A 13401-nucleotide genomic window follows, 5' to 3' on the forward strand; every position below is an offset into this window, starting at 1 on the left:
GAATCAATGAGATTACTAATCTATGGGAACACTGAGCACTTAGACACTTGGACATTCAGACCATCCTTTCAATATTTGTGAATCCCATTTCAACTTGGACTTTCCATCATCCTAAGAATCCTCCTAATAGATATTCCTCTGTTTTAAACAGAAAAGAGCTTTTAAAAGTGCTATCTCCTCATTCTCCTAACCCCCAACAAAATTCTTGCACTGTTTGGCTATGTCATCCAATTTCAACAAACAGCTTATTAAGTTCCTATTGTGGACAAGGCACTGGAAGAGATACAAAAGATGGAAAGTAATCTAGTTGGAAGAGGGGTGGGAATCACGCCCTTTGACCATGAACACAATTTCTTAATTGGTCTCTAATTTGTAAAATTTAAAGTATCTTTTCATATGCATTTTTATTTTAAAAATCTTGAGATGTTTTCAAATATGCTTGCATATGGAAATGGGAAAGCTGCGGCAACCCTCATCTGAATTTGTCACATATTGGCTGCAGGCCCTGTACTATTTAATTCTGATTAAATAGGACTCCTTAATTTATGAGCCTGAATTGCTCATGTAGTCCACCGTGTCTCATTGGTCCTTCCGGTAACAATTTAAAAATAACTCAAGTCGTTATTACTTTGACAAAAGTCAATAACTTGCTGCAAATCAGAGAAAGATGTGGAAATATCTTGGATCAGCTAAACAGTAATCTGTATTACTGAAAAAAAAAAGCTTATTTAATTAAGAAGATTACTGGTTTCCTTGTTTTGGTTGCAGGTATCATGAAACCTATCCCTGGAGGGCAGACAGAAAAATCAATCTTTTTCCAGGAAAGACAGTATTACTTTAAAGCTGCTTTTCAACTTTGTCTATCCAGATACTCTTCTGACCAATGAAAATCATTTTGCCAGGCCTCTGCCTCACGTAGATGCCCAAACACCTGCTTTCAAATTCTTATAATCGGTGAAATTACATAACCGACTAACCAGTTCAATCCTGATAGAAAAAGCTCCCTCCCACATGCCCTCTGGACCCTAGCTTTATCCTGTGTGGTTTTCTCAGTATTTCACTTATCTCATCATTCCATCACCTCAATTTCTCATCTTCCCATTAAGTCAGCACTTTCTCCACCTGTGATAACTTTCCTTCAAACTAACTGGGAAATGTAAACACGAAAAGCCAACACTACCAAATCTTAGATGGGTTTACATTTTAAGCTACTTATCTGGGCCTCTCATTTTAGCATATTTGTAACTAGGAAGAAATGCAGGATTGGTATGGTGAATATAATTTATGTAATGTGAGGAAGGTGTTGAAGTGAGTAGATAAGACTTGGAGTCAGGATGACCTGGGTTCTAATCTTGTCTCTGACACTTGGTTATATCCTGGGTCAGTCACACTGTTCATGAGTGCGTGAGGAAGGATTTGACTCAGTTCTTCCGGACCCCCAGAGTCCAGCCCTCTATCCACCCAGCCACCTAAACAAGTCTTTCGTAGGCACTAAAATCTTGTATGAGCTAGTTCTTTCCTAATCCACCAATTTAATTCATCTAATTATTTTCTGAGCTCTTGGGGTCCTAAAACTTTAATAAGCTTAAAATTGTACTAAGACTTCTGGGATACAACTATATAGGGAACCAGACCCTTCTCACACATTTTTCACAAAGGGTTGAGTTCTATACCAGTGAAATATATATATAAAAATACAAGAAACTATGTAATCAAAATATTAAAATGTGACAAACATAATGAGTTAAAGAAAACAGTAAGAAAAGGGAGATATTCATGTGGGCAGAATAGTTTAAAAGTCTTTACATAGTGGCAGGGCTTACAATAGAAATTGAAAGCTAAGTAGGATTCGAATAGGTAAAAAAGCAACGTGAACATTCTGGACATAATAATTTTTGAATGTGAGGTGAAAGGCGACATGACAAAAATGCTACCTTGGGAAGATGTAACTGGGAGTAGTGTGTAAGATGGAGCAGAGACAGGCTATAACAATCCATGCATAACCTGAGGAGATTCTGCATTAGGGTGGTAGGAGTGAGAATAGAAACAGGAAGGAATTACTGCAAGCTAAGTGGTTTTAAAGTATCTTGAAAAGAAATGTGCTATACTGGAAAGAATATTGGACTCAGAACACCAGGTTCAAGTCACACTAACTCTGGATTTCACTTTCCTCATTTACAAGACTAGATGATCTCCAAAGGTTCTTTCCTGTAAAACTACTCTGTCAGAATGTGCAAACCCCGCTCTTATGAAGAAGACAGGGCAAAAGCTCAAATGCCGGCAACAAGAGAGGCCACTGGATTGTAATGACTGTGCCATGGAATGTTGAGAAGAAAAAAAAAATCAAAGGATGTTATTGGAAAGGGTACTAAGAAGCAGTTTTAGACCATTAATCAATTTTAAGTTGACCATTAGTTCACTAAATGAGATTTCCCAATGACCAGTGAGTGAACACAGGGAGGACAAAGATGAGTCAGAGGATGGCCAAGCATGGATGCATCACTGGAAGCTCCAAATCAGTGAGATCACAGATTCATTTGAGTACTGGGAAGGGAGAAAATTTCCTTTCCCATTTTAACATCCACCTGGTGATTTTTGTTATTTATTTTCAATGTACTTTGTTTCTGCATTAGATTATTAGTTTGCTTTACCCTTTGTGAGACTTAATAAGTAGAACGATGCTGCAAAATATATTTTTTTAATGGATCCAAGGATCCTAACATTTGGAACAGTAAAAAAAACAAAACTACTATATACACCAGAAAGTATAGCAATAATAGGAATTCAGCATTAAGTGAGTCCTCTCAAAGTAGAAGAGGCAAACATGAAAGCAGAAAAGTAACGCTACATTCAGAGAGCAAGGAATAAAGTGTTCTCTTCAAATGGGGATGTCAGGTTTCCTGATTGGTGTCTGATGTTGTAGGTGTGACTTCTGCCAAAAGGGATGGAACTTCTGCTGGAACAGGTGTGGAATCTGTCTGTATGCCCTCTGATGTTGTCGAGGGAGCCTCTGATGTTGTTTGGGTGTCCTCTGCCACGGTGGGAGTAGCCTCTCCCATTGTGAGAATAGCCTCAGCTGTTGTTGGGGTAGTCTCTGATGGTGGATGGATAGGTTCTACTTCAGTTTCCATTTCTGTTTCCTGATTTTGAATTGTATCATTTTCTTCTACCATAGCTGGTGGAGGTAGCAAAGCCTGATGAGAAAGAAGAAAATATTTCAGCATGTCTACAAACTTAAAAAAACAAAAAATCATTGCTTGCACACCTTAGTCCCCAGTGTAGCATTTTCTTCTCTGATTACAAATACTGTTCATTCCCTCTTCTGGTGCCAAGTACCAAGGCTTCTCTGATTAGAAATATCAGAATCGGGGCAGCTAGGTGGCACAGTGAGTAAAGCACTGGCCCTGGAGTCAGAAGGACCTGAGTTCAAATCCAGCCTCAGAGAGCTGACACACTTATTAGCTGTGTGACCTTGGGCAAGTCACTTAACTCCAACTGCCCTGCCTTCCCCCCCCCCAAAAAAAAAAACAACCAGAAATATCAGAATCATAGGATACTAGATTTAGAGCTAGAATCCTTAAAAGTCATCTAGTCTAACTCTCATTTTACAGATGAGAAACTGAGGCTTAGAGAGAGGAAGTGATTTGTCCCAGGTTGCAGGGACAGTAAGAAGCAGAACTGGAATTCAAAGCCAGGTCACTGGACTTCAAACTCCAACCTCTTTCTACTCTACAATTGCGGCCCCCAAGCAAACCAAACAGTACGTGAAGATGATACTGAATCTTCATAATGGAAAAGCCTGCCATAGTCCAGAACATAAAGCAGTCATTTTATTCTCATCAATATTTGTGAACTGAAGTGATAAGGAAGTAGCATTAATTAATAATTATTACTAATTATTAATTAAATACGGAGAGAGCACTGGACTTCAGAGTCAGGACACAGAGGTTTGGATCCTGGCTCTGACACTTAGCTATTCAAGCCACAGGGAAGGCACTTTGCCTCAGTTTCTTCATCTGTAAGACAGGAGAATTACTTGACCTCAGAAGTGAGCAAAGCCTTTTGTAAACCACAATGGTCAAGAGGAAAGAGGGGCAAAGGGATAGAAGGAATAATAGTAGCTTTTTCACAGGGACGTTATGAGATCCAAGCACTTTGTCATCTCCAATAACCCAATGCATTTCCTAAAGAGGTGTTAACACATATGCTATGACTGAATCCCACCATCATCATCATTTCACATTAGGGTTTCTTAACCTGGCAGTACAGGGACCTCCAAGGGGCCTAAGATAGATTTCAATGAGTTCATGAATTTAGATGGGAAAAATATTAGAACTTTATTTTGCTAACATCTCATTGGAATTTAACATTTCCTCAAAGGGTTCACCAGCCTGCCAAAGGAGATCATGACACAGAAAAAGTTAAGAACTTCTGCTTTATATTCACTGAAATGGCCATTTCTGTGGTTCTCAAAAGAATTTGGTTATGTTGATGAGGGCAGGAGGAATATGCATTTATACATTTTCTTTTTCAATTTAAACCATGACTATGGGGGCAGGGAATTTGATCATAACAACTAAATGATCATAAAGGACTGGGCATTATGGATTCATATATATTAAGTTAAAAACCTAATAACAGTGATACTGTGTATAGAACTTGGTTTAGAGGATAATAATTCAATGGTGCTATCCTTACCAAGGTCAGTAGGGCCTGCTTTTGTGATTCTCATCCTCAAATATCCCAAAAGGCATGAAAATTTTCACTAACAAAATTTCCAACATTCTCTGGTAAGTATTCAATTCTTTTGACCAGTTCTATATAGCCTTTGCTTCTATTTGTTTCCTAGGAAAATCTGCTTCCTAAGAATTTTAAAAAAATAATCCTGAAGATTACCTTGACAGAGTGCAAAGTTGAGTCTGTTTAGTCAAACTGTATAGTGTCTACTTTTTAAAAACTTGACCCAGTCCTCATGCAAGCAATCCTAATGATGCATTTTTGTGAAAATATACCACATGGGCTAGTATTGCAATTCATCTTTTTACAAAGGCATTTCCTCAGAGCTTTTTGGGGGTAGTGAGGGTGGGGCAGGGGGAGAATAGTACGGGCAGTATAGGCTTAGAAAAGTACAGTGGAAAGAACACTCCCTGGCTCTTGGAATCAGAGTACCTGAGTTCAAATCTCAGGTCAGACACCTCTCCGAGCCTATTTCCTCACAGAGTAAAATAAGAAAATTGTACTAAACAGCCTCTGGGGGTCCCTTCAGCTCTTGACCCTATTTGTATTACTTGTGTAGGGGCCTCTGAGAAGACATTTCCTCTACCAAAGCAGATCATCAACAGTTTAGCAATTTGTAGACTTCAAGAACTGCCTTGGGCACTGAGAGGTTCCACAGCCAGCACATATGTCAGGAGGCTAGACTGGAAACAAGTCTTCCTGACTGAGGCCAGCTCTCGATGTACTATATCATGGCATGGTCTCCAGGGTTGTCAGCGGAATCAGATACGTGCTTTGCAAAATACACAATCCCTGAAGTGCCATATAAGTGTGAATTAGTATCATGTTTAATTCTACTAATGTGACATAACCATGGCAGGAGTTGGGGATGGCAAGGAGTCTAACTCCATGATTTCCTTGGTACAGAGAACTCTCAGTGATGAAACTTCCTCAGATCAGAAATGGTTTCTTCAAGTTATAGTTTTAGAGTTACCTAGGGCACTAGATATAAGGTGACTTGCCCAGTCAGTGTGTATCAGAAGTGAGACTTTGATCTGAGTTTCCTCGGCCCTAAGGCCTGCTCTCCATTCATTGTGGCACACAAAGCTTGTCCATGGGGTAGAGATACAATAATACTTTAAAAACCCCTTTGATCTCAAATAGTGAATTCAGAAGGTTCTCAAGGAAGGCACTAAGAATTACTATAAAGTATTCTTTATAAGAATATATCCTTTTAATGAAGTATTATAGTTTTTCTTTTAGATACTTGGAGGTATCTATTACTGTAAAACTATTACAAAGAAATCTGCGATCTATTATTTCACTGAATCTTTCCTGGTAGAGAATCCTAAATGAATAGATGATCAAAACTCTATGGAATTAAAAAGCAACACTAGGCTGTGAATTTAGGTCTTTCCCTGAAAGGATCAAGCACCCTACAGACTACAGAAATGCATTACATATGTTACAATCTGCATTACACAAGACCTTTCTCTAAATAAAAGCAGGCTCCAGTTACCTCACCTGATTATAATGATGTGTACTCTGGATCATAAGCATGTACATGTTGTACACAAAGTTTGCCATCTGAGGCATATTTTTTATTATCTGCACAGGGTGAGACGGCTTCTCTCCATTCTGGAAAGGGAAGAAAAAGGAATGTCAATAGCAGAGAACAATAAAACGGACACAACAATGCCCCTTTACCCACTATGTGTGAGAATAGCATTAGCCTTCAGAGGGGATGGGAAAAAAGGTCAAAGGAAGGAGCTTAGAGTATCTGCTAAGGGTCTTATGGGTAGTAACTAAAATTTAAAATTAGAAAGAGATTCAAAGAAAACTTTGCTCAATGTCTTTTCTCATACTTGGAACACTGTGAATCAATTTATTTTGTTTCATCCATAAAATAAAAATCACCATGAGTTTAAAATGGGTATTATGATATAATCATTTGTTCAAATAAAACTATTCCAAATGAATCTGTGCAAAGGAGAAAGAAGAGACAAAAAAGGGGGTGAGAAATTCATAAGGGCTCTTTCTAAACCAGTGGGGTCGAACTCAAATAGAAATGGGAGCCACTAATCCATGTAGGCTGCATTATCGGTTTAGTTTCAAAATGTAATGTTATCTCTATTTTATCATACTTTTATTTATTTTGTTAAATATTTCCCAATTACATTTTTATTTGGTACAGGCCAAAGCTGAGTGTTGTGGGCCACATGCAGCCCATGACACCTCTGACCTAAATCATACTAGACAAAACTCTACCATACTCTCTACTTTTCTGTGAAGATTCACTAATAAGATCTAAATCAATTCTGTCATTTTAGAATGATGATCAAAGGAACTTCCTCCCATGCATGGTATACATATATATATAACATAAAGAAAAACATAAAGGTAAAATAAATTCAGGGAAAAGAAAACATATCATTTTATAATACTAATATTAGTATTGGGGCAGTATTAGCATTTGGAGTTTTGGCAAGCTCTGGATGGACTATGTGACCTCTGCGAGCCCTCCTAGTTCTAATTCTACAGGCCTATGCAGACTCAAATATTCAGGAAAAACAACTGCTATGACTATAACAAAAACAACTTATAAATAATTCAGAGCATGTCAGAGTGGGGGTATTTATAAAATTCAACGACATTTCTCAGAATTGCCAGGGGTATATGGTTATTCAGCACATTAGCAGGCATTCTTTTGATTGAAGATCATTTTCTGCTCTGGGCATAATATCTCAAGTGCAAAGAGCATGCAAGTTATTTACTGGGTGCTCCGCTTCAGGCAGCCTTCAAAAAAAGCAATTAAAAACAAAAGGATCATACCAACGTAACTACAAAAATGTAATTCAAACCTGAAGAATAAATGGATTGTACCATTTGTTCATGTTTTCCTCTTGCGCAACTCTATTTAGAACCAGTATCTTTTCGTATACACTCATTCCTTACCAGGAATTCCCCCCAATAATTCATGCTCTGGCTCAAAAGTCACTTCTTTCTGGGAAGTCCTCTCTTATTCGTCTGTTGCACTCTCATCATTCCTACCTTCTTTTTTACACTCATATATTAAACATCTACATTTACATGGAACTCATGTGTTAAAATGGTATTTCCTGTCTGAGAGTAGACATTTACCAACTGCATTAGAAGATGAGCGGTGACCTGTGTTTTTTTTTTTTTAATATTATCTCAAAGCATTTATTTGAGTTTTCTCCTCACAAATAGTGTTCAAGAGGAAAAGTGGGGAAGAAAAAACTATGTATGTTCCTTAGAATATTTAACAACCTAAGTCAGTAACAAAATAATCCATGTACCTTCCTGGTGGTAGGGAAATGCTCTGTGGGGATTATTTGTAAATGAAGTGGGCGGGCTGTGAGCTGGTTAAAAGCTGGAGTTAGTTCGAAGCAGTTCTGGAAGAGGGACACTCTTGCAAAGATATACAGTCCAAGTCTGGCTCTGGACATGGCCACCACTAAACGACGAACATCTCTTTGGAAAAGAGAGAAAAGAATGAATGCATTTCAATTTTATTGCTATATTCTTACGTGTGACTTTTAAACATTTTACCTACAATCTTTCTCATTAGGCATGGCAAAACATGTCACTGAAATCTAGTGAAGGAAATGTGTCACAGTCCTGCACAGCTAATTGTATTTTAATAAAATCGTGAACTAAACAAGACAAGTCAGCATTATTGCTACTGAGTTCTACCTATAGGGAATAAATCAGGCTGCTGAATCAGAGACACATATCATTTCACTGATACAAAAGTCCAAGCAACTGGACTGTATCACGGCAAAACCATACAATTTAGTTTGCAATGACCTATCCGTATGGTCCCGATGAGTGATTCAAACATGCTGCCAATTCACAATGGTCAGCTCAAAGGTCTGGCCATGCTGTGACCCATCTGTGTGAAGACACAGCCTAGCTCTTGTTTCCTTAACAACCAGTGATGACATTTCAAATTCTTAACATAAATTTTGGAAGGTCTATGAATTATCTATAATTTATAAAATGTAAAATAGAACACAATCCACATAAACTCATCCACCATATTACAACAGATCATAGTCCATATTTATTCCCTACTACAGAAACATTTGCTCTGATTGGAATAAACCATTTTGGTGTCAACAACACAGGACAATTTGGTGGACCCCCATTTTCAAATGGTGAATTGAAAGAGATATTTGCAATTGTGCTTTTTAGGATTATAAAAGTATTTGGTCAAAGTCCAATTTTCCACCACTTTTCTGATGACTATTTGTACTTTTGATTACCCAGCAAAGATGAGAAGATTTCTTAAAGAAAATGTCTGGCATGTTAAATTCTGTAGTCTGAAATTATTCTAACAAGGGAAATAGTATAAGCTGATTAAAACTTCCTATCACACTATGTTAGTCTCTTTTTTTGGTCTACATAAGATAGAAAAATGTAAGAAAAAAATGTCTCCAATTATCACCCACATATCCAGAAGCATCTGGCCACATTTTCAATTGAAAAAAAAAGGAAAATCCTATCTTAAACCTATCATATTCTAGGCTCTGCCTAATAACTTATATAATTAAAGCATTGCTTAGACCTGGAAGAAAAGGGGCAGAACAGAACTTCCAACAACTTATGACTAGTCAGGAAGAGCTTCATTATTTCTCATTCTTTCTACCTCCTTCTAAGTACCTTTACCATGTAAGTAAGAGAAGCTCTGGTTAGGCAATAACAATTCAAACAAAAACTTAAAAATCATCATAGCAAGCCTATCTACTTATCAGCCCTATCCTGACAGGCACAATTTTGGAATGGGGGACCTGAGACAATACACAGTTGGGCCTGCATTAAATGTAGATACCTGTTGTGAATATATACCAAAAATACTGTTTAAAGATCAAGGTTAGCCAGAATATATGGAACCATCTAACACTATTCTACAGCCAGGTAAGTGGCCACTATGAAATGCTTTCCTAGTCTTCAAACAAATCATTAAAGTCATTTTAGCTCTACAGGAGAGGCAAGCAACAAACCACCACTCTGGTATAATTCCAATACATGAGTCATCACAAAAAAGTCTCACTACTTTACTCTGGGCCAACCACTTCTATTTAAAGCTGCCTGGTCCCTCCAAATGAATTTAAGGGCCTGAACAATGGATGTTGGGAAAGCAGCCAGAATTCCCTCTGGCTTACAAAGAGCACCATCCAGGCTCAGAACAGGTTTTTGGAAAAGAAAATAGTACAAGGTGGGGTGCCATCCCTTTAGCTTACCATGTGTGTTCTAGGATGAAGAAGAAGATGGGATCACAGTGAGGGTCGAAGAGTGGGGTAAACAGGAGGTAGGTCTCATTTTATTTTAGAGGCTAGTTGTTTTAATGTTACAACAATTACATAAGAGTATTTTTCCTCCTTGTATGTTGAAGATATAGAGTCAGACATATAATACGTTATTTGACTCACTGATGGGCTGTTATTAAATTTGGTAAAAATTAATATCTTCCCAGTGACTAGATAATTGTTTTTCTTTGACGTCAACTTTCATATTCAGTTTCTAAACTGAAAAAGTTCTGTTGAAAGTTCATGGAATTTAGTAACCAATCTAGCAGTGACAACTAGATAAAAGAAATGATGAATTCCAGTCTAATATATTCTCCTTTATATAATGACAGTAAAAAGGAAAAGAGGAAGGGGGCCATTCAAAAGAACAGCAGATTCTTTGGTTCATCATCCATTACTTAAGATGATGATTTAGTGTATACTGATATTTAATGTAAGAAAAAACTGAAATCATTATCTTTTAAAACTTTTTATAAGAATCATGTTCCAATCAGTGTCTTTCCTGAGAAAGTAGGTAAAGAAGTGTAAGGGAAGGTGGCTGGAAGTTAGGGAAGAGTCCAAATAGATATTAATTGATGATACAAAGGAGCCAATGATTATTCTGTTAAGAGCCTCACAGAACTCTGGGACAAAGAAAAAATAAAGATAACTCAATTCAGATCTCAGTCAACAAGTTCCCCCTACTTGAAGCAGGAAATACATACATACAGACAGACAGACAGACAGACAGACAGACACACACACACACACAGTGGTCTGACATATCCCCATGAAAAATAAAAGCAGGAACAACCTGTGTTTAAAAATAGTAAGGACTTGAAGCAATTTCTTGAAACATAGCATTTTTACTTACCCTTACATAAAATGTTATCAGACTAATGGGACCTGATTACTAGGTTAAGCCCCAAACAGATCTTGACTACAGTGGTAACTCTACGGGAGCTTGATTTTATTTTTAAGTATGGACATTTATTATCCATCAGACAAAATAATAAAAAGAATTCTTACAGTTTTACTGGTAAATCATTTGAGATGGAGGTTTACATAAAACTAAACTGCTGACTGATAATAAGAAGATGCTATTCCCATAAATCTCTAACACATAAATACATCACAATAAATGACAAAAATAGATTATGGTTTGTTTTGACAATTCTTAATCCTAGGAAGGCAAATGGTTCCTTTATCCTTTAACACTGAAGCTGAAATATTCTGGGGGAAAAGTGAGGAACCAAGGCCAACCACAGCTCACACACACAACTAAAAACTTTCACAGATTATTTTTTCATCACTCAACTTTAAATTTTGAAACTATTATAAAACTTTTAACTGATTTGAGATAAGTTTTTAAGGATATTACGATATAATTCTATATTTACATTTCTTTTAAATGATGTACTGTTAAGTACCAACAGACTGGGCAGGTGCAAACCAAGAGCCACATAAGGAATCTTATTTTAATGCATTTCAATAACTACGATTAAAGCTTACCAGCACATTTAAACGCACAATTATAACACTCTTTTTATCTTTTAATATATAACAATTAAATTATCCAAATAGAAAAGCTAAAAAAGGCATCAATGCAGTAGAAATATATACTCAATACATTAATTAGATTATTCTTTTACATACCTCAGGTGGCCCACTGCTCTAGTTCGTACTAGAGAAAGAAGAATATAATCGTTTTGCTGACCTTGAAATCTGTCAACTGTTGTCACCTAGAAATGGGATAACAACATGTATTTTTCAAAACCATATGGGAAATAATATAATTTCTTTGGATCATTATGAAAAATGAAAATATCCTATGTGCTTTAACCAAGACCTAGGATGGGCAGAACCAAAGAAGCTAAGGATCACTGTGAATATGAAGAATCATACATTGTTTAAAGAAAGCCCTAGTCCTTATTCGATTGCTTTGTGAAGGTTCTACCTGGTTTCTCTGATTCTAATAGAATACAATGATATCATGATTTCTGGAGCCCAAGGAAGACTGGCATGAGAGTTTACTACATTAATGCTAAAAAATAAAATTTCAGATATACAGTATTATGGATATGTTTCACTTCAACAATATAACAAACTAAGAGCCTGCTTGTGGGTTTTCCATCAATGTCCACGTCAAATCCAGATGGCTAATCCTAATCTAAATGTTTATATTTAGTACAGTACCTCCACTGTTTCTCTTATTTCTCTATAAGCTTAAAACTAGCACTCTTTTTAAAATTTTCATCATTTCCCTCAATTCTATTCATGCCCACATTCACCCAGGCCTTGGAACCTATTTATCAATCTTTAAAACATTTGGCTTTCCTTCACTCATTTCTTACTTTGAAAAGTAAGCCATCTTCAGGCTATCTGAAAGCCAAATCATTTTCAACTAGGATATCTAACTAAGAAGCAGTGTTATAAACTCTAAACCCTTGTCCATTTTTTAAAATAAGAAAGGTAAGCCTGATTATGCCCGGAAGATATCAAAATGAGCATACTATTAAATAATCATTACTACACTAAAATTTCTGAGTGATCCGAACCCTTAAAATTTGTAGTTTCCTCCTACAATTACATTATAAGAATTAACAGACAGATAAAGAAGATTTAACCAAAATAGTTCTCTGAATTATATTTTAACAGGCCTTGTCAGACTGAGTAGCAGAAAGCCAGAAATTATCCCCATATGTAGGTACTGATTTATGATGAGACCTGTTTAAAACTTTCCTTTCTATAAAGTGAGAATATAACTTTCTTTCTAGGGATATGATATGAACTAATTAATAAATACAATGTACTTTGAAAATGTAAACAGCTGTGGGCAGAGCCAAGATGGCAGAGAAAAGACAGGGACTCACCTTAGCTCTCCCCAAAACCCCTCCTAACAACTTTAAATAATGCCTCAGGAAAAATTCTAGAGTCCAGAACCCACAAAAGGAAGGGTGAAACAATTTTACAGGCCAAGACAACTTAGAAAGTCATCAGGAAAGGTCTGCTGCACCAGGGTGAAAGTGAAGGACAGTCCAGTACAGGCTCTGCCCCAGCAAACCAGCAATAGGCCTTTGGAGGTGGGGGTGGGGGTGGGGGAAAGTGGGGGCACAACTGAATCAATGGCAGCAGTGGTGGTTTCTGAACCTCTCAGCCCACAGAGGGAAAGGGGGTCAGACAAATGATCAGAAGACTATAGGGGTCCCTTCGCTAGCACCAGGGCAGGACTCTGTTACATTGTCCATACTTAGATCTAGGTCACTGTCCTCGTCTCAATCCCAGGGTAAGGAGGAGCACTAGCATACCAGAGTTTGTGGCCGCAGGTGAGCTGGGACCCTAGTCACAGGTCCAGGGCAGAAAAGAACACTCG

At 37.3% G+C, this 13401-nt stretch overlaps 1 protein-coding gene and 1 long non-coding RNA gene across 2 annotated transcripts in view; one reads left to right on the forward strand and one right to left on the reverse strand.

Annotated features, from left to right (window-relative positions):
- Window positions 1-2682: 2682 nt before the first annotated feature.
- AQR (aquarius intron-binding spliceosomal factor) overlaps window positions 2683-13401 on the reverse strand; it is a 114599-nt gene continuing 103880 nt past the window's right edge. The window contains exons 32-35 of the mRNA XM_036735557.1: window positions 11685-11770; window positions 8037-8211; window positions 6241-6354; window positions 2683-3194 (exon numbers count right to left, since the gene is read on the reverse strand). Coding sequence (XP_036591452.1) covers window positions 2892-3194; window positions 6241-6354; window positions 8037-8211; window positions 11685-11770 — 678 coding nt within the window. The 3' untranslated portion in view covers window positions 2683-2891. The remainder of the gene's footprint in view (window positions 3195-6240; window positions 6355-8036; window positions 8212-11684; window positions 11771-13401) is intronic.
- On the forward strand, window positions 9942-12101 carry LOC118828721. The gene is made up of 2 exons (XR_005008962.1): window positions 9942-10051; window positions 11690-12101. It is a non-coding gene; the product is annotated as an uncharacterized LOC118828721 (long non-coding RNA).

Source organism: Trichosurus vulpecula, chromosome 8 (assembly GCF_011100635.1).
Source record: "Trichosurus vulpecula isolate mTriVul1 chromosome 8, mTriVul1.pri, whole genome shotgun sequence".
Taxonomy (NCBI): Eukaryota; Metazoa; Chordata; class Mammalia; order Diprotodontia; family Phalangeridae; genus Trichosurus; species Trichosurus vulpecula.